The sequence below is a fragment of the Spermophilus citellus genome (genome assembly GCF_964194105.1).
Source record: "Spermophilus citellus genome assembly, chromosome: 12".
NCBI classification, from domain to species: Eukaryota; Metazoa; Chordata; class Mammalia; order Rodentia; family Sciuridae; genus Spermophilus; species Spermophilus citellus.
In genome coordinates, this window is record NC_138198.1 from 5,013,535 (window position 1) to 5,040,867 (window position 27,333).

The 27,333-nt window shown below is 49.7% G+C and overlaps 1 protein-coding gene across 1 annotated transcript; it reads left to right on the forward strand.

The window, feature by feature from the left end:
• Positions 1-11,259: 11,259 nt before the first annotated feature.
• LOC308632015 (putative serine protease 47) lies at positions 11,260-26,747 on the forward strand (the record flags this gene model as incomplete). Its single annotated transcript, XM_081263676.1, has 4 exons — positions 11,260-11,557; positions 14,032-14,198; positions 16,567-16,710; positions 26,655-26,747. The coding sequence occupies 4 exons, from the start codon at positions 11,260-11,262 to the stop codon at positions 26,745-26,747; spliced, it is 702 nt and encodes a 233-aa protein (XP_081119802.1).
• Positions 26,748-27,333: the final 586 nt, after the last annotated feature.

Below are 27,333 nucleotides of genomic sequence, written 5' to 3' on the forward strand. Positions count from 1 at the left end.
CCCCTATTGTTTCACTTATTTCACTGACTCAAAAAAAAAAAAAAAACCCTGCCAGATATAATATCAATGACATGAATGTGGGAAGTAATTAGAAGACTTGACAAGTGAAGAATGAAAGAAGCATGTTTTCAGTTCCTGAGTATCAAGGATTGCCTCTGGGTTCCTTTGAAAAGGCTTGTAACAAGGTGTTGAATATTTCATAAACACCAAAGTGTGTATTTGACGGTCATGATGGGATGAAAAACCATTATATCCTATAGAATGCCAGCCACGCCCTACAGCTTAGAGTATTGGCTGTTTATACCCATGATCTTATGGGTGATGAGAGCCCTGCTCACTGGCCCTGCCCAGTAGGGGAGAAAACAAAAATGACAGGTGAGGCATTGGAATAGAGGGGCACCTGTCATGCCACTCTCCTGTGCATTTGAGAAACTATTTCAAAATGGCCCGGAGGCACACACCTCTTGTGTCACTACTAAACTACTTGATGTGAACTTGAGGTTCTTCTACACCTGCCACAGCTCTTCATGGAATGTCTGCCCAGCCCCCACCCAGGCCTGCTGCCCTTGGCCCCTCCCCCCCTGCAGAATGTCTGGGTCCAACATTCCACTGGGGTTTACATTCAAACTTTGCCCAGCTTGGCTCAGTTGGACCCTGAGCATCTGTTACAGACAGGTTACTCTCTGGGTCCTGTGTTGACGTTTCCTACTCTGGAGACTCCAGACTCTGTGTCCAGTGTCATAGCCTTTAGGAGGAGGTGAGCCTGGAGGGTTTGGTTTTTGACTGCTGGTCACTCCTTAAATCCTTGGGAATTTGAATGGAGCGCTCCCTCCATGTGAGAAGAAGTAGAGGAAGGAAAGTCCACTAGAGGACACAATTGACATGGCTGGGAAAGCCCAGGGAAGACTGATACTGCTCATGGGGAGGAGAGCTCCTAAGACATAGATCCAGACAACTCATGGGAAGTACATGGGGCCAGCAGAAAGGAGAGAGGCCAAGGTCACTTTGCGGCTTTTTAGGCAGTCAGAGACGGTATCACAGTGTTGGGCAGTTTGGGCTCCCTGAAGGGGGGAGAGGCTGAGTGAGACCTGGGTCCATTCTTCAGACACAGGGAAGCTGCCTGGGATATCATTGTGAGGGGTTCAACTGAAGAGTCTCAGATCATAAGTGGGCAGTGGTGAGAAGTGTTCTTAGCTAGAAAACTGCCCAGTTGAGTTCTCAATGACCACAGACGCAGTGTGATATACTCTCTGTGGGTGAGGCTCCAGGACACTCCAACTGCCACAGCCCAGGGCACCTTGCCAACTTCCTGCCCAGGAAAACTTCTCCTTCCATTCAGACAGTTGGTGTCCTCAATTCCTAAAGGTCAAAGAACCCAGAAAACTTCAACCAACATAGATCTGGGCTCCTGTGAGGTCTTCTGAATCGTTATGACTTTCATGGAAAGAGGAGTTCTTTCAGAGCTACTTGGTGTTGGCCCCTCTCTGTGGGGTAGCCTCAGCCTTCATTTCATGTTGGCAGGAAGACTTCTCTCATCTTCCTTGTTGGGTACTCCATGAACACATGTGGGGTGTCCTTCTTTTTTCGAGGATCAGGTTTGAAGATGGCTGGGTTCTTTCCAAGAGAGGAAGGAGAATAGCACCCAGTTAGGAAGGGGCCCAACTCATAATGTCACTGAAGTTAGGCAGGGGTCCTGATCAACATGTGCAAGTGTGGAAGAGCGGTGGACCTCGCATTCCTTGGCTACACTAGTGAACAGGGATGTGCTGCAGACAACCTGACCCCAAATGGCAGCTGGCGCAGACCTGGTTCTCCGTGACACCATCAATCTGTGATTGGGAGCTCAAAGGAAAAGGTCCTCATAATGGCCCCAATTCCCAGGCCCAGTACCAACATGACCAGTGGCTGTGAAAATCTCTGAAATGCCCCAATCCTCACCATCCCATCACCTCCCATGATCCTCAGCAGCCATTGCTGGTCAGGGCAGGGGAGGGTCTCGGGAACTCAGTGTCTATCACACAGACCCTTTCCCTGGGAACAGAGCTTGTGTATCGTGGCAGGGACCAATGAACACCGGGGACACGGCAGGCCAGGATCTGTCCCCCATTAGTGTTTACTGTGGGAAATTCTGGGAGAAGCACCCACATTCTGAGCAGCAAGTGCTTCTGGCTGACCTTCAGGGTTCCTCAGCCCCTAGCTAGGGACAGATTTTATTCAGGGGATTTTCGTTTGTTTGTGCAAGTCTAGGAAAGAAGGGGAGGGGTATACAAGGAGTAGAAGCAATAGGAAGGCTGAGGAGGTGATGGGGCAATAATCTCAGAACCTGTCACCTTCAAAAATGACCTTGGAGTGCCTAGAACTGCCCAGGGGAAGGTCCCTTACCCTGTTGGCGAGCATGGGGAGGGGCATGGTGCCACTGAGCAGAGTCGCATTGATCCATTTCTAGGGATTCACCTAGGAGGCCAATGGATTGTCTGCAAAGGATGCACAAGGGACCTCTCAGAGGCAGGGAAAGCTGAGGTGCCACAGTCCACTGACAGCCTTCAGGGAGTCCTGGTGTCAGGGGAAACAGTTTTCTCTGGATAGAACTATGACAAAGGGAACACAGCATGAAATTCACTCAGGGACATTTGCAAACTGCACAATTTGCCTGCCCACAGGGCCATGAGCTGTGAGCATTTGTCCTCAGATTCCCACTGAGTAAGAAACTGAGGGCCTCAATCCTGCTGCCTTTTCCCCTCCTCCATTTCCCCCTTTGCTTTGCCTCCACAGCATCTGCATCCCAGAGACCAGGCATGAACTCCAATCCTGGTGCCCACATGTCTGCGTTCAGGGGCCTGCCCTTTCTTCCAGCTGCCCCTGTGCCAACACACCAGCTGTTCTGGGAGCCGCCCCTGGCACCACGGGTGACTGCACCCATCTCCCAGGGTAACCCTCTGGTGCTGTCCACTTACCCTGGACAACTGTATGTGCCAGGGCAGTCCACCCTTGGACAACAAGGGCCACAACTGAGGCCAGCAGGGCCTCCTCATATTCAAAACATTACCCACACTCAGGCACCCCACAACTGGAGGGCCCCAGGGGCCTTCTGTGGGGGTGTGGAGATTCCTTCTCCATTCCTCGTGGCACCTTCCGTCCTGAGGACCACTGTGCCTGCCTCAGCCAGTGGAGGGATCCAGATCCATGGGATCCACTGGCACCTGGGCCTTCACCCTCCAGCACCACCACCATTTGCCCACCTGGCCCCCATCGTCTTCCCAGTGAACGCCCAACAATCACCAGATGGAGTGTATGGGGAGGGCACACTGCCCACCTTCCAGGCTGCGGTGCCACCAGATGACTCCAGTGGACCTCAGAGCAACTATGAAGATTTCAGGCGCTGGCAGCGTTTCAAGACCTTGGTCCGCAGGCACCTTCCTCAGACTCCAGATGTGGAAGCACTTTCTTGCTTCCTTGTGTGAGTGTTCTTCCCAGGGACCCAGAACTCCTCCTGGACCTCTGACAGAGGGAAAAGCATGGGATGGACAAAGGAGGCTGGGATGTTAGAGAAGTGGAAGGGAGGTCCTGAGGGTGGGGGCCGAGCTGAGACACCAACATCCCCAGGAACATTGATCTTGCACCAGTAGATGAAATGTGCCTCATCCCAGGTGCCCATCAGAGTCCTGTGAGTGCAGCAATCTTTGTTTCCAATAATCTTCTCCATCACACGGAAGACTCAAGGTCAGAGAAGGTTCCTGAGCTAACGTGAGCCAGGATTTGGAGTTGCCTTTCTCACTCCATAAGATGGTCCCTCCCCCAGCAATTTCACCTTCCACCATGGACCTGATTGTTCCTGGCACAAAGGACATCACAAGGACAAGTGGGTTTAGGGGTACTGGCCCCAAGGCTGAACACTGCACACACCCACACACATTGTCCTGGAACCCCAAGGATCCTGTGGTGACGTGGCACTCATGGGGGAGCTCTCTTTGGATTCTGGATGGGGATGTTCATCTTGGCCCCAGTTTGTAGCCCTGCTCCCAGGCCACTCTTTGCATGGTCTCTGTTAGCTTGGGCTGCCACACTGAATGCCATAGACTGGGTAGAGGAAACCCCACACGTTCCTTTGCCACAGTTATGGAGTCTGGAGTCCCACAGGAAGGGTGCCTGACCCAGAGTCCCATGAGGCCTCTCTCTTCTCCTTGCTAGAGAAGATGGCTGGCTCCCCTGCACCCTCACCTGACGCACATCACTTCAGTGTCTCTGCCTTCTCCAGGAAGACCACTGATGCTCTCATGAAGCCCCTCCCTCGGGTCTCGTCTAACTCTCTAAACACTCAAGCCTGTCTCCAGATGCACCACATTGGGGGTCAGGACTTCGACAGGTGGATCTGGAGGATGAAAAGTCATTCAGCACCTCGTACACCACACCACTGAAGAACCCAAGTAAAATCAAGGCCAATGCAGACCTTGGTGTTAATGTTTGGCATAAGGAACAGTGTCCCGGAGTCTAAATGCTAATGCTTTAAGATGAACATGATGGGGCAGATGTAACACAGGTAGGAGGGAACGTTGGGAAGATGAGAGCGGAGGGTGACCTTGTGGACCCTGACTGATCCCAATGAATTCCAGCCCAGTGCTTCGGTCTCTCTCTGAACTGGAGCCCACCATCACCATGGAGGAGGCCCTGTGGAAGGGTTTGCAGGAATGGCAGTGCACTAGCAACTTTGACCGGATGGCCTTCTATGAGACTGCAGAAAAGTGAGTCAGATTTCAGGACCCAGACCTGAGTGCTGGAGGATCATGGTTTGCACAGCAGGGTCAGTCAGGGCCTGTCACCTACCTACGTGTTGGTTCGGAGGCATCAGGCTCTCCAGATAGCGGCTCCTCTAGCTGGAGGCCTGGACATTCCCTCTGCAACAATCCCAGAAACTGCAGCCTCCATACTCCTGATCCCAACCCTGCCTTGAGGTGCAGGGTCAGGATGGGGAGGAGTAACCAGCTCAGCCAGAGGGTCTCCTTGTGCTTTGTTGGCTCTGCAGAGGTGAAAAGTTGCTCTCGGCTCACACAGGCCACCTGCCTGGGAAGTGGCACCTCTTTACAGAGTGGGATCGATTATAACTCATGAAAGTGGCCACTACTTCAACCTGATGTTCCAGAAGAGGGTGGCAGTGGGGATCGCATGGTCAGGGCAGTCAGCACGTCAGATGCCCCTAGGACATATCTCTGCACTTTACTGGCCTTTCTCTATATAATCCTGGCCATTCTAACAAGGGAAGAGAAGGAAAAGAACAGCCCTCACTGGAAGCAACCCAATGTTCTCAGTTTAGTTTCCATTTTTCACATGACCTCTCCTGTCCTTTGGTCTCCCAGGAGATCCTTCCAGGGCCCATGGTCCCCGCCTCAGTATGCCTGAATTGGATAAGGATCCCCGGTGTTCCCTGAGATAAATCGCATCCCTACCAGCTTCTGGCACTTACCTGGCCTGTGTGGTTCCTGGCAGAATCAGGAGAGAGCCAGAACAAGGGTCACCTAGGGACCCTACCTGGGTCCCTCAGATCTGATTCCCTTCAGGTTCTGACTGATGTAGTGTTTCCGCAGAACTGTGGTTCTTCCTTAGTAGCACCTCCTTCCTGGGACTGGCCGGCACACTGTAGGCAGGACACAGCTCCACATCCCTGCCACCAGCTCCTGCCTGGTATGGGGCTTGCACCTGCCTGGTATGTCTCACCTGATTCTCAGCTCAGCCTGTGCCTCCCTTACCCAAACCCCACCTAGGTACATGGAGTTTGAGGCCACAGAGGAGATGGAGGATCCAAGCATGCAGTTGTCAGGGGTCTTCCAGTGCCGACCTCCTCCTGTACCTCCAAGGAGGGATCTACCAAGGCCCCCAGCCCCTAAGGCTGTGCAACAGCCAGGTAGGGTCCCCACTTTCCCACAAGAACCCATGATAGTGTCCAAAGGGTGCCAAGGGCCAGAGGAGGCTGTTGTCCCAAATAAGAACATTTCCTTCAGTATGGGGGATTTGGTCTTGCAAGTAGAACAGCCCCCTTATCACCTGAGATCCCTGCCACCCATTTTGTTGGATTGCATATTGACTGGGCCAAGTACGTAGCTCCTCTCCTCCCCTGACTGTCTAAAGAACCAACACACCATCTGCTGGGGACTTGGGTCTGGCTAGGCAGGGTGTGTGGAATATCAGTGGCTCAGAATTTCCTCCCACGTGACTCTCCTAGATGTTGCAACTGGTGCACTGGTACCTTCCTTGGGTCCTCGTATGGTTGTCCCAATGCATGGCAGACCAGGTTAGGTCCCCTGAACCCTGCCTACTACCAAGTGTTTGGGAGACATTGGATCCCCCAGCCATGCACCGTCCCGGTCCTCCCTGTCCTAGGGTGCGCCTCCAGAAAGACCACCGCTAAAGCACAGCCTGCCTGCTCATTGGCAGCCAAATGCAAGGCACCAGAGACTAAGGCATGCGAGACCAAGGCGCCTGAGGAGATCCCACCTGAAGCCATCCAAGAGCTCACGGACATCATGGATGAGCTATTTGGGCCTACCAACTTTGGCATGTGGGAGCCCTTCTACTTGTCCACAGGAGACCTTGCTGCAAATCTGGGAGAGGAAGGACTGGAGCAACAGCCAACGGACGTCGATTTATACCCAGATCCAAGTCTACTGAGCTATGTTGATGAGGACTTTGTTAACCAGGTGGGCGGGGATACAATCTTGGTGTCCACAAGGTTTCAGGACCCATAGAATGGAGCTTAGACTCCCAACATTGTGTATGTGTGTGTTTGTGTGTGTGTGTGTGTGTGTGTGTGTGTGTGCTTCTGAACATGTGTGTAGCTGGTGGTTGGGATTTAACAACCCCGTGGTGGGGAACAGGATGGGATCATCATTGCTTCCTGTTCTCCAAGAAGCCTTCCTGACTTGGGGCCATTTCCCACCAGGGTCACTCACAATGTCTTCCTTCTCTTCCCAGGTGGAGACCATGATTCACCCCCAGTTCCTGGAAGAATTACTTTGCTCTGAACCGTATATAAATATTTTGGACCTAACACAAGAGCTGGAGCAGGAGGCAGGACTTACCCCTGACCAGGTAGAGGGGGAAGTGGGGTCTCTCAGCAGACCAGAGGCAGGAGGTACACCAGTTATCCAAGAGAGGCAGGGGCACCTGATGAACAGGTGCAGGGACACCAGGAGCACCAGGGACTGGGAAGAAACAAAAGGTAGAGCAGCAGAAAGGGGCATCACGTAGAACTATGGAGGTAGAGACACTAGGTTTACCGGGACTTGGAGAAGGACACCAAGTGGATATGGCAGATATCTATCCCTATCCTGCCTGTGACGCATGGCTCCTTCAGTGTGAATGCTCCAGGACAGAGGACGTAGGTGGGGGGAAAAGGAAGGAGACAGGAAAGTCATGACAGGCTCAGGGTATCAGGCTGAAAGGAAGCCCAGCAGGGTGGCCAGTAGAGGCTCAGTCTGCCTCTCTGAGACCAAGACAGGTGACAGCTCCACTTCCCATCTCCCGTGGAAACATAATTGTCCCTGGTCCCTCTGGCCCTCATCATGCATAAAGAAGAGTTAGCCAGTGCCCATCCCCTCCTGAACTGGTGGAGAAGCACCTCTGTACGTGCCCCAAGGTCATGTTATGTCCCAACAGGACTCAAGAGCTTCCGAGGCAGCAGCCAGCCAAGGTGCAGAGAAACGTAAATGTTGCACTGACCAAGGGGTCTGCACGCTGAACTGGCCCTCAGAGGTGGCTTCCCAAGATGTGAAGAGGCGCAGGGCCACAGAGCCAGAGCTTCTGGGTCCAAAGGACACTGCTATCCTCCCGAGCTGTCAAGTGTCTCCCTCACTGGGGGCCATCCGGTCCAACCATCCACCCCAGAACCACAAATCCTCCTCCCTAAACCTGAGGGGAAAAGGTGCTGGTGGTCACAGAGGAGCCACTTCTTCAGGGGGGCCACATGGGACAGCCAATGGCTGCAGTGAGGACGATGGCCTCCAATGCCTGGACTTCCTCCTAGCCTCCCAGCACCGTCTGCTGCCCTGGGCTCTGTGCCAGAGCCAGGGCCCTCACATGGAACCCCTCTGCTCAGGAGACCAAGCAGCCCAGGCCCCACCTGCCCAGACAGGCAGCCTCATCCCCCATCCTCCTCCAGCTGCCATGTCCAAGAAGAGCGCTCTCACTGGACGCTCCCGCAACGTGGAAAAGATGCCTGGCCCCAGGCCTCCCCTGGAGGTCACTGGAGGGAAAGACCTGCATCTGAAGCAGGTTCGAACCTCACAGCCTCAGAAGAGGAAGTGCAAGGCACCAGGCAACTCGAAGAAGAAAAGGAGGCTCTATGGACAGTAGGGCTGGTGGGTGGCCTCTGGGGTGGCAGCCCCTCAGGCGAGGTCTCACCCTTGCTTCATGATGCACACCCAGAGCTCCTCCTCACTCAGGATGGTTCCTGCCAGTCCTCGGGACAGGGAAGGGAAGGGGATTGGGAAGGGGGAGGGCAGAGGGAGGCTACTGAGAGGGAGGGGGCGGGATGTTCAAGCCTGGAGGGAGGTTGGACCTTGTTGGCCTCGTGTCACTGGGAATAAAGGCAGATTTGCAGGAAAAATCTTCTCAGGCTACTGCTTCTGCTATAGAGTCTGTGTAGCACCATGCAGTGAGAACTGAGAGGAGGAGGTAACCGGAGATGCCAGGCACCAGGGTGCACAAGTGTCCGTCCACTGGGTCTTGCCTCTGGATTGAGGCTGGTCCTTCCACTGATCCTGGGAGAAAAGAGCCAACAAGCTCCCAGAACCCCACTCATCACCCCACTGAAAAGGGGTCACTTGGTTTAGGGGATCTTGTCCCTGTGCATCCCTTCACGATCTGTGTCCCTTAAACATCTCTCTTACCAATCATCTGAGGGCCTGACACGAGGAGGAATCACGAAGAGCCAAAGTGCATCTCCCTTGGTGTTGGCAGCTCTGAGGTCTGAGGACTGACAGACTGGTGGCTGTCAGATTGTAGTGTGAACAGCCCTGATGTTGAATGTCAGGGCCCCTCAGCTCCTAGTGGTAGCAGCTCTCCTGTTGCTGCCCTGGGAGCAGTAGCCAGCCACTTCCAACACTTCCCTGGAGATCATCTAATGGCCAGACCTAGCAGCTCCTGTAGCTCCCCACTGCTCTGGGTCACTCTCTGTGCTGGCCACCCTCAGGTTGACCTGCCCAGTTTGCCAGTTTTCAGTGCAACCAACTTGACCTGCTCCAGTTGAGATGAGAGTCATGAACATAAGCTCTACCCATCCCTAAGAGCCTTCATTAGGACTCATGCTGTGGCAGAAGGGGAAGTGGTAGAGGGACTGTCTGCATCAGGAGATGGGGAAGGAATCTTTTTTGAACTAAAAAGGTGAACTCAGGCCTGCACAGTGTCCTTCCAGATACCCACAGTCTTTCTCCATAGGCACAGGCAGGGGAGGGGCTCCTTGGGCATCACACTGGGGACCACTGAAGGGCCCCAAAGGGGTGGAGTCATCTAGAGCCACTCCACTACAGGGTGGAATCATCAGGGGAGGACCTGTATGGAAACAAAAGGCTCGAGTACCGTGAGACCTTTGTGGCAGCCATGAGCATCACAGGCAGGGGCACAAGTTTTTATCAAGTGCCTCTTGACAGCTTTGGGCCCTCTTGACTCCTTTGGGTGGAGGGCTGCTTTTGGCTCTTGGTCCCCCTATGAGGTTAATCAGGTTTCTAGAAGTAAGCCTGGAAATAGTGTTATTTTTTAGACAGCTTCTTTCTCCTCCCATGAATGATGCTGGACAGTGAGTTTGGACTGACCCCCAGCATGGCCATGGTCTTCCTGAGTAGGTGGCCTGATGAGAGGACAAGGCCTGGCTTCTAGGGGAAGAAGTCACAGCGCCCTAGGGAAATGTCAACTGACACCACCAGTAAGACCCACTCCCCCAATTACTGTTGTGCTCTGCTTTCTGACGGTGACCACAGGGACTGGCCCCTTGTGCATGGATGCCCTTTGTTAGCTGCACCTTCATTGAAACTCAGTTGAAGAAGCTCCTCCTGGTCTCTCTGCACTGGGTAGGGTTGGTCAGAGTCTCCTGATTCCTGGGACCTTGGCCAGCCTGTGCCATGCCAGTCAACAGATGAGCCATGGTCTGCTAACATCTTAAAATTTTTGTCCTAGCTCATTACAAAAAACTTTAGGAAGACCTTCTCATAACACACGTCACTCATCAAATCGTAGAATTCTAAGGTTTTCAGTAGACTTTCATAGACTTTGCCTCCATATCAGCAATAAATTCATAGACATAGGCAAAGAGGGCTGAACTGAGGGAAGGGGTCGAGAGATGCTCTCACCTAGGGAGTGGGTATGAGGAGCTGTAGGGACTGCCACTAAAGAGGAATTAGGTCTGTGGAGTGGGTAGGAGCCCTCCTGGTTAGAGAGCAGTGTGAACAAAACCATGATGTTTCTTGTTCTCATCATAACAAAAGAAAGCTGCAATTTTGTGCACTCTTTTTTTGCATAAGAAATTTGTTGTGAGCACTTACCACCAAGTAGAAAAGAAACCCTGAGGGAGTGGGTAGTAGAGTTGTTTATGCCTGGGTCAGAGGGAGATATTTGAAGAGACGACTGATGTATGAGTTAGCTTTTTGTCACTGTGAAAAAATACCTGTGAAAATCAAATTAAAAAGAGGAAATTTTACTTTGGGTCCTGGTTTCACAGGTTTGTACCTCTGTTACATGCTGGACACATTGCTTCAGGCCTGTGGGAGAACAGTATGCCACAGCAGGCGCACATGGTGGAGGAGTCCTTTTCACCTCATGGCAGCAAGGAAGCAAATGGGGGGACATGGTCCCAACATCACGTCCAGAGCACACCCCCAATTCCTAGGCTCTGCTGCTTAAACGTTCTGCCATCTCCTGATAGTGCCACAGACCAGCACCCAAGCCTTTTGCACATGAACTTTTGGGAGTCATTTAAGGTCCGAACCATAACACTGGTAATGGTCCAGAGCTCCTCCTAGGAAAGTAAGAGGGTTTGATCTGAGGCACCCATTAGTACCCTCCCAGCACCAGGATTCTCAGCTCCTCCAGGTCTAGGAGGTGGTGGGAAGCCCTCCGTCCTGAGGTTGTGAGTTGAGTGTTCATCAACCCAGAGCGAGAAGGCTCCTGAGTGTTAGAAGGGAGGAGACAAAGCTGCCTGGAATCAGGGCAGGGAGGAGGGGTCCAGAGCAGTGTGGGCAGTGGGATGAGGATGCAGGAAGAGTGGGGCCCCAGATAATGGGCCCTTCCTCCTCCAGCAAATCCCAGGCACCACAGGACTATGAGGTCCTCCTGGGGAACACCCAGCTGTACCAGCACACCCAGCACACCCAGAAGATGCTCGTGAACCAGATTATCACCCATCCAGACTTTGAGAAGCTCTATGTCTTCGGGAGTGACATTGCCATGTTGCAGCTGCACCTGCCTGTGAACTTCACACCCTATGTGGTTCCTGTCTGTCTCCCACGTGCAGACATGCAGCTGCCCAGTCAAACGTCCTGTTGGATAACTGGCTGGGGAAGGCTCTCCGAGAAGAGTGAGGGGGCCTGGGAGAGGCAGGAAGGGAAATGAAGGACAGGAGGAAGCATCGGGGCAACAGGAGAGGGGTGGCTCAGCCAGGCAAGAGGCCCAGGCTGGTTTCTGAAGCCCCTGGACTTGACCCCCCGGTGCCTCATTTCCATGATCTCTCAGATGAGGACCGGGCAAGTGCTTCATCCCTTTTAATTCTGAAAGTGTATGATTCTATGCTTCAGAGTTCCATGTGGCCCAGTCCCTGAATATCTGGGGATCCTTAACAACTGGAATCAAGAATCTGGGTTGTTTGAGTCTTTGTGGCTTTTGATTCGAGTGTTTAATCAGCCAAGGTTTGGGATGACTTGAATGAACTCAAAAGCTGTTCCTGGGGGCTGTTCCATTCCAGGTTGTTAGTTGGCTTTCCATTACTGTAAAAACAAAGCAAAACAAACTTGCCTGAGATAATTACTGAAAAAGAGGAAAGGCTTATTTTGATTCATGGTTTATGATGTTACATGGGGATGACGTTACATCCTGAGCAAGTTATGGAGCAGTGCTGCCCAGGAAGCAGAGAGCCAGAGGAGGGGCCGGGTTCCTGACATCCCCTCTAAGGGCACACCTCCAGTGACCTACCCTCCTCCTGTACACCCCATTCCTTAAAGATTCCAGCACCTCCCAATAGTGTCATGGGTTGGGGCCAAACTTTAAACACACAGGCCTTTGAGAATCCTTGGAAAGGTGCTTGGGAAAAGTGGTAAGTCACATGTGGCATCTGACCCCAGAGCCTGCATGATGAAGTCAGAGTGGTCCCAATTTAGGAATGGTTAATGTCTATGAGCTCACCTAGCTCTTATCTTGTCCACTTCATATTCTTGTCATGTGAACTGCATAATGAAGAAAGCTTTGGGGTTTTGTGTTGCCTTGTCAGATTGAAAGAAGAGAATTATAGACAAAGGCTTATGCCTGGATGATTCAATAAAGAAAGGATTGTTGATGGTTTGGGGAAATGCTTCTGGTGTATTTTCAATGAAAGAAAGAACAGTACAAATTTGTAATCATCCATGGGGTCAGCATTTGGTTCCGTGTCTCTCAACAGAGGTGTTATAGGTGTTTTGGACAGAACATGTCTTCAGTGAGTGCTCTGCCCACAAGCCTAATACCTGCCCACCCAGTGTTGGGAACACTCCCTAGTCATGGGATGGCCAGCCCCCAGCATACATATGTGTAGAAACACATTCTGGTTCTTCCTTGAAGGCAAGATCCAAGTCTTGTTTTAATGTTCCAGACAGTGTCCCAAGGCACCTGGTAGGAGCGCCACTGCTCTTTTCCACCCTGGCACAGTAAATCACTGTTTCCTGCCTGTTGACTCCAAATTTCTCTCCCATTTTCCATCCTGTGTACTTCTACTCAAGTCCCCACATGGTGTCCTATTATGGGCACATAGAATGGAATGTAAACTCCCCACCTTGGCTCTAAGGCTGTACATAGTACCAGTGCTCTGCCCCCTCTCTGCTCAGCTCCTCCTGCATCCCTCACATATCTGATAACTAGCAGCACTGTCCACGTTGCCCCTCCTTGAGCAAGGCCACCTCCATCCCTAGACCATTTGCTTTGCTATTTTCCCTGCCTAGCTTTCCTTCCCCTCTGCTCTTTGCATTACTTCTTTCTTCTTGACATTTACAGCTCAGCTCAGCTACTCCCAGCTTTACTCGATCATGTGAGCTATTTTGAAATAGGCAATCCCTACTGTCATCTCCCTGTTCTCTTTGGTCCATAGCACTTAACAATTTGTTCATTTACCTTACTTGCTCTGTCTCTTCCAACTCAAAATGTCAACCTATACCTCAGTGTGCAAAATATGCCTAGCACAAGGACAAGTGAATAGATAAGTGATTGGGTGAGAGGATGGATGGATGGATTGACAGATGGGAGGATGAATGTGGAATTGGATGGGAAGATGATTGGATGGATGGATGGATGGGTGAAGTTGGTGGATGGGTGGTTGTATGTGTTAGTGGATGGGGAGAAGGAAGAAAGAATGGAGAGATTGATGAGAGTAGATGGAAAAATGAGTGTGGGAAGATGGGTAGATGGATGGAGGAATGGGTGAATGCGTGGATGTGTGGGTGGGCAGGTCAGTGGATAAAGAGATGGCAAAAAGGTTAGTAATGGATGGGTAGAGAGTAGACTGAATGGTTCATGAGAGGATAGGTGGGTGAGTGAATGGTCGCTGAATTCCAGGGAGTGGAGTCACATAATTAGTGGGATTTGCCACTTTGTAGAATAGGAAAGGTTGTTCTGTTATTGGAGGAATAGGCTAAGTATGTGGACAGCTTTGAGAAAAAGGTGGGAGGCTTAGCATGGAAGACTGAACCAAGGTTTGAAACCCATGCTTGAGAGTAGTGGTGAGCGTCAGGCAGAGTGGGGGTTCTGAGTCGTCTGGGTTTCTTTGCTAAGGCACAGTGCATGTCACTCACCTCCTTCTCATTCTCACAGAGCCATTGTCACCGCCCTACTCTCTCCAGGAAGCTAAGGTGAGTCTTATGAATAGCACGATCTGCAATACCTTCTATGGGCAAACACCTGGAGAAGGCAGGAACTACTCTGTGCAGGAGGAGATGTTGTGTGTGTGGGACTTCTCAACAGGAAAGGCCATCTGCCAAGTAAGTAAGGTCGGGCTCTGCTGCTCTCTTGCCTGTTCTGCTGGCCTCAGTTTCCCCTGGGGGGCCTGTGTTGGCCTCAACTGTCTTGGTGGAGACCCCAAACTTCTTGCTTCCTTCCTTCTACATATTTTCCGTGGGCTCTATTCCTCATCAGTCTTCCTTCAGACCAGCACCTTTCTCAGCCCATCCCAGCACAAAGCTGTCTGCTGTGAGGACCCTCAAACAGTATCCATTTTAGTTGCCTGTTTTAAACTTTGATGCGTAGCGTATACACAGGATGAGTTATTTGTAAGTGTACAGCATGATGACTTTTCTGACGTTGATGCAACCTGTTACCAGCCCTCCCCACAACTCTCCATTCCCTTCTTGTCCCTAACCAGCAGATTTCCTTTTAGTCTTTGGAATTGATTCTGAATTTTCTGCAGACAGGATTTACAGTTGGCTTTCTTCTGTATTTTAACATTATATTTGTACCCAGGGTTTTTACTGTAAGTTCATATCCGCTGTCTAATCATCAAAAAATAAAGGGTAAGCCACAATTGGGGGGCATCTGGTCACCTGGTGTGTTGGAATACACCTGTAAGCCCAGTGGTTCAGGAGGTTGACTGCAAATTCATGCCAAGCCTCAGCAATTTAGTGAGACATTTTGCAACTTAGGGAGACTGTTTTCATATTAAAAATAAAAGAAAGTGTGGATGTGGAACAGTCGTGAAAAGCCCATGGATTCAGTCCCTGGTAATAAAAAATAATATTAATATCTGGTTGGTAGTATACAAAAATGCCAGTGTTATAGAAAAGAAGGAATGAATGAGACTGAAGAAGGTTAATAAAACTTGGTATTTAAAGATAATATGGGATCCTGGATTGGATCTTGGAATAGAATAGGGATATTTGGGGGCTGAGGCTCAGTGGTAGAGTGCTCACCTAGTGTGTGTGAGGAGCTGGGTTCAATCCTCAGCACCACATAAAAATAAAGAAAATAAACATATTGTGTCCAACTACAACTAAGAAAAAAAATTTAAAAAAAGAATAAGGATATTTGTTCATAGTGAAATCTGGATATTTATTTAATAATATTGTACCATCTCTACTTCCTTGGTTTAAGTATTTGTACCATGGTTATGTCAGATGTTAACACTAGAGGAAGCTAGGTGCAGGATATGTAGATCCTCTATAGTATCCTGCAAATCTAGCCTAATCCCACATTATTTCAAAATGGAAATATTTGAAAAGATTGAAATAAACCCTTTACCAGAGAGTTCATTTAGATCTCAAACAAGCAAATGAAAAAACCTCTCAATATTGTCAGGCACAGGAGAAATACAAACTCAAACACCAGTGAGATGCCTCTACACATTAATTAAATGGCTGAATTCAAATGACTGGCCACATCAATTGTTGATGAGGATGTGAAGCACCTGGAACCCTCAACATACCCAAATGGTAGCATTGTAATCTGGTGCAAATATTTTGAAAACAATTTTGTAAAAGGCTATATACACTTCTACCATACAACTCAGACATAGTAATGTTAGGTATTTACCCAGGAGAAGTGAAAGCAAGACATGTAGATGTCCAAGAAAGACATCTATATGACTACAAGACAATTCACAGCAGGTTTCTTGGGTAATAGTTCAAAACCAAGAAAAAGTTAAAAGATCAGTAGCAGGCTAATGAACAAATAAACTAAACAATATCCCTACACTAGTGCACTACTCAGCAATAAACAGGAATAAGCTATGGTGCACACAGCTACCCAGGTGTACTACTAAATAACTGTCCTGGGGCTCAATGATTGTAATAGCATACTGGCCTGCCACATATGAGGCTCTTGTTTTTCATCCTCAGGACTGAAAAAAAGAAATAGAAATAGAAGAAAACAATCTTTAGTGAAAACACCAGATAAAAATAGGAGTACAACTTGTGTGATTCTGTTCCTACAAAATTCTAGCAAGTTGGATACTCAGTGAAGAAAAAGGCAGTACGGGTGCTCCCTGCTGCTCAGGGTTCACAGAGCCAGGGTCTGCACAGAGGTGTCAGCTGACCCGGCCTGCTCTAGGCCATTCTGTCCAGAGAGCTGTCCACCCCGGCCTCACAATGTGTGCTGCCCTGGGCCACCAGGAGCTCAGGCATGGGGGCGAGAGGGAGGGGCTATGTACTGCTGGATTTGGAACATGATCTCCACTGGGAGGGTCATCTCAGGAGCTTCCTGCTGCCTCATTCTGGTGCCCCTCATTGGGGGCTTGAACGGATTGGCCTTCACTAGGGCCCTGATTCAGATAGTGGCAGCCCAGGGTGTCCAACGATGTCACCTGGTATTTCTGCCCCCACTCAGCCCCCATACTAACTCCTCTCTCTCTTTCCTCAGGGTGATTCTGGGGGTCCTCTTGTCTGCTATGGCCCCCATGCCTGGGTCCTGGTAGGACTGGCCAGCTGGGGCCTGGACTGCAGGCATCCTATCTACCCCAGCATCTTCACCAGGGTTGCCTACTTCATTGACTGGATCAGTAAAGTCAGGAAGCGGAGTTCTCTGCCAGACCCTCTGCCCGACCCTCCTCCCACAGACTTTCCATCCCAGCCTCTGAGAGCTTCCGGCTGCCCCGGGCCCTGGAACACGCTCATGTGCACACAGACCTGGCTCCTTCTGCCATTCATCCTCATGTTACAGCAGCAGGTCCCTGGGTGACTGTCAGGGCCCTACACATTTCCTCTGCCCAGGCCCCCAGCCTCTTGCTGCAGCTTCTCTCTCAAGTCCACTGTTGATCTAAACAGCTCCTTTCCTCAGCTTCCCTGTCCATCGTCTGCCACTCCCCAAGCCAAGTGCAGCAAACCAACCCAAATAAAAGACTCATCCTCCTGTGCCTCTGGCTGTGCTGCCCTTTGGGCTCCTTCTGCCCCTCAGTGCTCTCCTTTCCCTTCCACTTGGTCATCGGACTTCCAGAAGGAAGAGGAAGGGGTCTTCTTAGGAATCTTCAGCCAAGGGGCCCTTGGGCAGAAAGCACTGCCATGGGGTGGACTAGGAGGAAGTTGGGGAGCCAGGGTGCTTTCTAAGCAGCAGTCATGGTCTGTCCACCCTGGCTGACTGCTCCCACCCTGGGGAGCACCAGATTGCTCAGAGAAGGCCAGGCTTTACACCTGGTGTCCAAGTGTGGGGAGGCAGTGCTTCCCCTCAGTAGATATGTAATCGGGTGCAGATATTTTGAAAACAATTTTGTAAAAAGCTATATACACTTCTACCATACAACCCAGACATAGTTGGAATCAGTGGACCTGAGGGATGACGACTGGTGCTGTCCTGTAGCCAGAGGTCTCTCAGATTTCGGTGGTGGGGGCTGGAATCTGGTCAAGAAGCAGAGAGAAGGCCCTGATGCCAGACTGAAAGCTCATCCTCATAAGGCAGCGATTTTCAGAGCTCTGCCCCCTTTTTGACACCTGGTGTGCTCTTCATCTACATCTACAGGATGCTTCCAGCATGTGTACACTGTCCACTTCCCCAGCCCCAGTCACCCATGAACATGGTACCTGTTGTCTAAGGTCCAGGGTACACCTACCCTTGTGTCCACATGCCTCTTGGGGTTGGATCCCAGTGTCACCTTGTTGATGTAGCTGATCCTATACTAGGGGTCCAGTAATAAGTTTTAAAGTAGCGTGGCTGTCTTTCCCAAAAATACGCTGGACACAGGTTTTGATGCAGCCAGCAGGAACCCAGAGGCCTCACAATACCCACCCCAATGTTCAGATCCCTTGTTGAAAGGGAGAGCTTTTATTTAGCAGATGGTCACATAAACTGGACACCATTTATGGGTTTCAGTGGTAAATGTTTCCTACCCTGATATTTCTCAAATTTCCTGGACCCTTACTGACAGGAGAATGGATGAACGCTCATGAACATTAGCAATAGGACTTCCCTGTCTTTGACCTTCTGAAGGCTCAGCAATGGCCTTTCCAGTGTGAAGACACTGTAGGAGCTTTAAGTACAATCCTGGCCTTTGGCCAGAGCACCTCTACTAAAGTACAACTCTGGATAATTGTATAACCACCATCTTTGATGGGTCTTGGAGCTCCATACTCTATGGAAGGTGGAAGACAAGAGCTTTCCATCTGGTAACAAAACAGGTGATCTCACCCAACATGACTGCTCAGAACTATGGTCTGCATATGAGTTATTTGCACAGCATGCGGTCCATGCATCTTCTCCACAGGGTCAGGGGAGCTTGCGTGGTTCAGTGCTGAGTACCACCTTCTGTTGGTGCTCTGGAAACCTCAGGCTGGCTGGTGCTGGGGACCCGGGCATTGTCTTTCCTATTGCAGGGGCTGGGAGATTCTCTGATCTGTGGGCATTCTCACACTCTAAACCAAGAGATCTCAACTCACACCTAGTCCTCATAACAGATCCACCAAATATCAGCTTCAGCCCAAGTGGTTTTCCTTTAGGTGAAGCAACTTAAGTACTCAGTGTCATTTATTTTGAATGGTGAGCTGAAGCATATAAGGTTCAGAAACTACTTGAGATGTTATAGGAAGCAAGTAGTGGCAGAGGAATGTAAGCCCAATACCACTTTGAAAGAGTTTGAAGGCCTTTTTTTCCCCTCTCCCGTAGGCTGCCCTGACCCAGCCTCAATCACCCAGGAGAGACTTTTTATGACCCGTCTCAAATGTGAGCTCCAGATACTGCCTTCAAGAGAGGGAGTGGCTGGGTGGGCCTGGAGCAGGGTTTCAGGCAGCCCTATTGGGAGAGCATTATCAGGAGGAAGGATTTGAAATTCTTTGATCAGGGCCTCCCTACCCTCACAGGTGGTGCAAGGACACAGGCTACTGCTCATTGTAAGATCAACTGTAGAAGAGCTACAGAGGGCAAGAAGTGAGCCACGGTCAGTTGGAGATGCTGCTTCCAGCCTGGAACAGAAGGAGCTTGGAAGTCCTCACTCCCATTCTCAAAACAGGAAGGCTGGACCAGCAACATCCACAGCTCTTCTTAGATCCCTCAGAGAATGAGGTCCCCAGGAAAACTGTGACCCTCACATTTGCAGAGACATTCTTATCTGGAGACTCAAGACTTACCTGAAGGGAAGCCGAGGCGTACACACCAGGCACCGGCACCAGTGCTGGGTGAGGAAACCTAAACTGCAGTGGAGCAGTTGCTGGAGACTCGAAGTTGAACTCCAGAGAGGCCGTGGGAGCACTGGGGCCCCTCGCTCCCTAGAGTACTACCTCCAGGAGCCTGGTCAGGTTCTCAGGCTTTAGACCAGAGGATCAAACACTACCCCTGTTTGTGGCAATGGCATGGGGAAAATAACCATTCTGAACTATTACCAGAGTATTAGTTCTACTCTATAAAAGCTGCTACAAGAGAAAGTGTCATGCCAGAGCTGATCTTTATGATTTTATCTGCATCTAACTGACTTGGAGGGGCAAACATCAACCTCCTGTTCCCTCTTTCATTCCTGCCCTATCATGGTTGGGAGTGCATGAAGGTTTTAGCCAAAGGACACAGGCTCCCTGTGAGACTGCGAGGTCTAATCCTAAGACTAGGGAATTCTTCCTATCCCACATGCTCACCTCAGGACCACCTCAGTAGGGATTCTGTATAATGAGAGAGGAAGGAACTGTCTCAGTCCATAATCAGTAAGGATCTGGGAAACTAACAGGCCAGAGCGGAGACAAAAATAAAGACACCAGAGGAAATACAGTCTGTCACACCCATGGCAATGTCAAACAGTAAACACAGCCTAACTACTCACCAGATAAACACGAAACATCACACTGCACATTTATGAACCTTTCACCCAGCAGATCATATCTGACTTTGTACAGAAAATTTCAAGGTATACATGAAGAAGAAGAAGAAAAAAGAAGAGGATGAGGAAGGAGAAGAAGAAACAGAATCAGACAACATTTCTTCAAGGAAAAGCAAACATCAAAACCAGGCTTAGATTTAGTGGGCATTTTGAAAAATTCAGATCAAGAATCTGAAATAATTATGAATACATTGTGGGCGATGTCAACAGGCAGATGGACACTCCAAGAAAGAGTCAAAAGGAAATTCTAGAAATCAAAAGATATTGTAACATAAATACTACCTTTAAATATTTAATCAATAAACTGGTGCAATGGCTAATTTTAATTATCACCTTATTAGAGTAAGAGATGCTTAAGATTAAGAGGCTTCTGGGTTTGACAATGAGAATGTGTCTAAGTACAATTAATATACACTAATATATTTGGAAAAATAAAAGATTTGTGAATGGTAATGAAGCACATGAAAATATGTTCCACATCATCAGGCATTAGGGAAATGCAAATTGAAACTAAAATGGGAGACCACTTAATTTGAGTTGAATGGCTGATAAAAGAGATAATATCAAAACTTGGCAAGGATGTAGAAAAAGTGAAACCCATTCACATTTCAGCAGGAATGTAAAATTAGAGACCTTTTAGAAATCAGTTTGGAAATTTATAAAATATTAAACAAAAACTTACCACATGACCCGGCAGTTTCAATTCTCAGAATCTACCCAAGAAAAACAAAACTGCATGTCCAAAAAGAAAGTAAACTAAAGAATTGAAATAAAATAGTTAAATCAAAACACAGGTGTCTGCACAAATACTTTCACAGGAATATTCACAGCAACATTGTACATAACATCTGCAAACTGCAAACAACCAAATTCTTGTCAACTGGTAAACAAATATCAGAGTGATACAACCATGGGGTGGAATAAAAAGAAACAAAATACAGGCACCTGCCTAGAACTTCAAATAGGTTATGTGAAGTGAAGGAAGCTGGATGCAGAAGACAACAAATTCTGTGGTTTTATTTATCTGGAATGCCTAGGAAATGCTCATAGGAAAAAAAGGACTTAAAAAATATTGGCATTTTTCTAGGAGTGGAGGCAAGAGTGAAGATAGCAAGTTAGGTGATTATTGCACAAATCCATGAATTTACCAAAAATCATTGAATTGTCTACTTGTAATGAGTGAGATTTATAGTATGTAAATAATATTTCAATAACACTGTGTTGAGGGAAAAAATAAAAATGGTATGATAATGGTGAAGGCACTTAATGTGGAGTTGGGTTGCCAGTGCAAATCACCTTGGAGACCTGACAACACCCACAACTTGGGCACCTGCCCAAGTGCATGCTGGCTGCATGGAGAGCCTTAACAGCAAGGGCTTTGGGGATGACAACACTGAGTTACGAATTAAGACTGCTGTGCTGGAAAAATTAAGCCATTTTGTAGGAAGGGACATGAGTACAATTTAAGTCTCTGTATAGTTTTGTGGAAGGAGTGGTTTGTACAGAAGATCAAGAGTTTAATCGTGTTTCAGGAACAGGTAGTTTGTCCCACTTGGGTCAGCATGGTGGGGTGGGGTGCAGCCCAGATAAAGGTTGAGCTGTGGTTCCCAGTGATATCTGATTAATAATGGCTTCTTGCTTCATTTCAAGTGCCCAGAACCAATTCTGCTCCATTTGATATTTTTTCCTGACAGTGGCAAATAAAATAAGTTCCCTATAGTCTGAAGTTTATGGTCAGACATGAAGAAAAAGCATAAGAAATAAATGCAAAAATGACACCTTCCTTGAAAACTCTGCTCACTGGCTGCAGGTCTTCCTGTACCCGGGTATTCCCATTGGCCCCTCACAGTACGTGTGCAGGGCTGGGGGTGTGGGAACAGAAACTTCAGGGTTCAGGGGCGACAGCAGTAGCAGCAGCAGCCAGAGGCAGGGTCTGGCTCAGCTCAGGTCCCCACAGCCCCTGACCATCCAGAGTGCAGAGTGGAGCGTGTGACCTGTCCCTGACCTGGGCCTGACCCAACTATAGACAGTCCCTAATATAACCCAAGTCACACCCCTTCTGTCCCCTCTAAGCCCTGATGGGTGCATTCACTGGAGACCAAACAGCCTGGAGGTCCTGACTCCATCCCAAGACAGACCCCCCACTGACACAGTGTGTGACACAACCCCGACCTCAGCCTGACCTATATTGAGCATGGCTGGCACAAATCCAATCAGGTTCTCCTACGAATCAATGACGAAAAAAAAAGTTTAAAAAGGAAGCTACGCACCACATGGCTTGCCAATCATTGAAATGGGGAGGTTTGCAAAGAACAATGATTTAATCACAAGGTGGCCAAGGTTTAGTGCTATTTATGGGACAAAGACCTGGGGAGAGTTCAGGCAGGCACGAAAGTGACTGGAGGTGAAATAGGTCATATCTGTCATTAGTAATCAAACTTCATTGTTCTTCAGAGGACATAGGTTCCAAAAGTGGTGGCATTGGTGTGATCCAGTTGTGCAGTTGTCAGCCCCAAGACATCAAAAGGTCACTCATCAGACACCAGTATAGGCCCAAGGGAAGTCAGTGGTTTCAACAGAAGCAGGTGTTACAGCCCCAAAAATTAACCTAGGAAAGCATGATCATCCTAAACCCCCACTTCAGAGGTGTTATCTCCACTAATGGGAAGTGACAGAAACTGTGAGTATCGGAGCCTAATGGAAAGAAGTTAGGTCATGAGGGTGGGGTGCTGTTGATGTGCAGAGGACCATGTCCTCCAATTTGTTTCCTTGCAGCCATGAGGTGAAGAGGAATTCTCACCACGGCTCCTGACAGTGTGGTGCTCTCCCACTGGACTGAAGCAATGTGTCCAAGTTCCCATGTAACAAAGATACAAACCATGAAACCAGGACCCAAAGTTAAATTTCCTCTTTTGAACTTGATTTTCTCAGGTATTTTGTCACAGTGACCAAAAGCTAACTCATCTCTCAGTTGTCTCTTCTAATGTCTCCTTCTCACCCATCCCCAGCCCTAAACCACCCTACTACTGCCCACACCCTAAGGATTTCTATTCCACTTGGTGGGAAGTGCTCACAATGGGGCTGGGGATGTGGCTCAAGCGGTAGCGTGCTCGCCTGGCATGTGTAAGGCCCAGGTTCGATCCTCAGCACCACATACAAACAAAGATGTTGTGTCTGCCGAAAACTATCTCTCTCTCTCTCTCTCTCTCTCTCTCTCTCTCTCTCTCTCTTTAAAAAAAAGTGCTCACAATGATTTTTTTTAAAAAAATATTTTTATTTTTAGTTGTAGTTGGACACAATACCTTTATTTTACTTATTTATTTTTATGTGGTGCTGAGGATGGAACCCAGGGCCTTGCACCTGCTAGACGAGCACTCTACTTCTGAGCCCCAGCCCCAGCCCACAATGAATTTCTCATGCAAAAAAAAATTGTAGCTTTCTTTTGCTCTGAAGAGAGTTGAGAGACTTCATGGCTTTGTTCAGACAGCTCTCTAACCAGGCGGCCTCCTACCCACTCCATGGAACTAATTCCTCTTTGATGGCGGTCCCTAAGGCTCCTCCTAACTGCCCCCTATGTTACAGAATCTCTCTCGACCCCTTCCCTCAGTTCAGCCCTCTTTGCCTATGTCTATGAATTTATTGCTGATATGGGGGCAAAGTCTATGAAAGTCTACTGAAAACCTTAGAATTCTAAGATTTGATGAGTGATGTGTGTCATGAGAAGGGCTTCCTAAAGTTTTTTATAATGAGCTAAAGCAAAAATTTTAAGATGTTAGCAGACCACGGCTCATCTGTTGACTGGCATGGCCCAGGCTGGCCAAGGTCCCGGGAAACAGGTAACTCTGACCAACCCTACCCAGTGCAGAGAGACCAGGAGGAGCTTCTTCAACTGAGTTTCAATGAAGGTGCAGCTAACAAAGGGCATCCATGCACAAGGGGCCAGTCCCTGTGGTCACGTCAGAAAGCAGAGCACATCAGTAAATGGGGGAGTGGGTCTTGCTGGTGGTGTCAGTTGACATTTCCCTAGGGCGCTGTGACTTCTTCTCCTAGAAGCCAGGCCTTGTCCTCTCATCAGGCCACATACTCAGGAAGACCATGGCCATGCTGGGGGTCAGTCCAAACTCACTGTCCAGCATCATTCATGGGAGGAGAAAGAAGCCTTCTAAAAAATAACACTGTTTCCAGGCTTACTTCTAGAAACCTGATTAAAGGCACAAGAGGCTTGAGGCTTAAAAGCAGCTCTCCATCCAAATGAGATAAGAGGGCCCAAAATTCTCAAGAACTATATTAAAAAATTGTGCTTCTGTCTGTGATGCTCATGGCTGCCACAAACACCTCACAGTACTGGGAGCCTTTGGCTTCCGTAGCAGGTCCTTCCCAGATGACTCCACCCTGCAGTGGCTCAACATGACTCCACCCCTCTGGGGACCTTCAGTGGTCCCCAGTCTGGTGTGTGAGGAGCCCCTCCCCTGCACAGGCCTAAGCAGAAATACTGTGGGTAAAAGACCGTGGCCCTGCCTGTGGTGGCCACGGCTGCCACAAATGCCTCACAGTTATTTGGAGTCTTCTGTTTCCATAACAACTCCTCCCCAGATGACTCCACCCTGCAGTGGGGTGGCTCTGGATGACTCCACCTCTTTGGGGCCCTTCAGTGGCCCTTAGTTTGGTGTGCAAATTCTCTTGCCTGTGCTTATGGAGAAATGCTGCAGGTATCCAGAAGAACACTGTGCATGCCTGAGGCCACCTTTATAATTCAAATAAGATTCCTTCTTCACCTCCTTAAGCAACCCTTCCCTTTACCACTTTCTCTTCTGCCGCAGCATGAGCCCTAATGACGGCTCTCAGGGAGGGGTAGAGTTTGTATATTCAGACTCTCATCTCAACTGGAACAGGTTAAGTAGGTTGCACTGAAAACTGGCAAACTGGGCAGGTCAACCTGAGGGGGGCAAGCCCAAAAAGTGACCCAGAGCAGTGGGGAGCTACAGGAGCTGCTAGGTCTGGCCCTCAGATGATCTCCAGGGAAGTGTTGGAAGTGACCGGCTACTGATCACAAGAAGGCAACATGGTAGTTGCTACCACTAGGAGCTGAGGGTCACTTACATTCAACGTCAGGGCAATTAACACTAAGATCTGAGAGTCAGTCCTCAGACCTCAGAGCTGCCAACACCAAGGGAGATGCGCTTTGGCTCTTCGTGATTCCTCTTCATGCTTGCCCCTCAGATGATTGGTAAGAGAGACGTTTAAGGGACACAGATCGTGAAGGGATGCACAGGGACAAGATCCCCTAAACCAAGTGACCCCTTTTCAGTGGGGTGATGAGTGGGGTTCTGGGAGCTTGATGGCTCTTTTCTCCCAGGATCAGTGGAAGGACCAGCCTCAATCCAGAGGCAAGACCCAGTGGACGGACACTTGTGCACCCTGGTGCCTGGCATCTCCGGTTACCTCCTCCTCTCAGTTCTCACTGCATGGTGCTACACAGACTATAGCAGAAGCAGCAGCCTGAGAAGATTTTTCCTGCAAATCTGCCTTTATTCCCAGTGACACGAGGCCAACAAGGTCCAACCTCCCTCCAGGCTTGAACATCCCGCCCCCTCCCTCTCAGTAGCCTCCCTCTGCCCTCCCCCTTCCCAATCCCCTTCCCTTCCCTGTCCCGAGGACTGGCAGGAACCATCCTGAGTGAGGAGGAGCTCTGGGTGTGCATCATGAAGCAAGGGTGAGACCTCGCCTGAGGGGCTGCCACCCCAGAGGCCACCCACCAGCCCTACTGTCCATAGAGCCTCCTTTTCTTCTTCGAGTTGCCTGGTGCCTTGCACTTCCTCTTCTGAGGCTGTGAGGTTCGAACCTGCTCCAGATGCAGGTCTTTCCCTCCAGTGACCTCCAGGGGAGGCCTGGGGCGAGGCATCTTTTCCACATTGCGGGAGCGTCCAGTGAGAGCGCTCTTCTTGGACATGGCAGCTGGAGGAGGATGGGGGATGAGGCTGCCTGTCTGGGCAGGTGGGGCCTGGGCTGCTTGGTCTCCTGAGCAGAGGGGTTCCATGTGAGGGCCCTGGCTCTGGCACAGAGCCCAGGGCAGCAGACGGTGCTGGGAGACTAGGAGGAAGTCCAGGCATTGGAGGTTATTGTCCACACTGCATCCATTGGCTGTCCCATGTGGCCACCCAGAGGAAGTGTCTCTCCTGGGACCCGTTATGCCTTTGTTCCCCAGGTTTAGTGAGGGTATCTGTGGTTCTGGGGAGGATGGTTAGACCCAATTGCCTCCAACCAGGAAGACCTGTGACAGCTCAGGAGGATAGCAGTGTCCTTTGGACCCAGCAGTTCTGGCTCTGTGTTCCTGCACCTCTTCACGTCCTTGAAAGCCACCTCTGGGGCCAGTTCTGCGTGCTGACCCCTTGGTCAGTGCAGTGTTTACGTTTCTCTGCACATTGGTTGGCAGCTGCCTCAGAAGCTCTTGAGTCCAGTTTGACCTTGGGGCACTTGCAGAGGTGCTCTCCACCAGTGCAGGAGGGGATGGGCACTGGCCAAATTTAGGCATGACAAGGGCCATAGGGACCAGGGACAATTATATTTCCATGGGAAATGGGAAGTGGAGCTGTCACCCATCTTGCTCTCAGAGAGACAAATTGAGGCTCTACTGGCCACCCTGCTGGCTTCCTTTCAGCTTGATACCCTGAGCCTGACCATGACTCTTCTGTCTCCTTCACCCCCACCCCACTTCGAGTATCCTGGAGAAGTCACACTCAAGGAGCCATGAATCACAGGCAGGATAGGGACAGACAAAGTCCTGTGGGCCATGTGACTAGGGTCCTGCATCTTCTTCATCAACGTGTTATCCCTTGCTCCCCTGTTCACCCGCAGCCACTACCTTTTCTGTCTACTTGTCTCCCGGTCTCCCGGTCTCCCAGGTAATCCTCTCTCCCTTATCCACTTGATGTTCATCCCAAAGCCCCAGTAAACCTGGTGTCTCCAGCTCCATGGTTCTACCTGGTTCCCCTTTTTCCTTGTCTACCTTTTGTGGCTTCCCAACCCCTGGTGCTCCTGCTGTCCCTGTAATTGTTTATCAGGTGCCCCTGCCTCCCTTGGATAATGGGTGTACCTCCTGCCCCTGGTCTACTGGGAGACACTCCTTCCCTTGTTTACCTGTTCAGAGGGGAGTCCTTCCTACTGCTCTAGCTCTTTTGTTAGGTCAAAGAAATTTATATATGGTTCAGAGGAAAGTAATTCTTTCAGGAAGTGGGGTAAATTGCAGTCTCTACCTGGGAGGAGAATGAAGAGAGTATGAATGACCTTGGAAGGAAATGGCCCCAATATAGGAAGACTTCTAGGAGAACAGGAGGCAA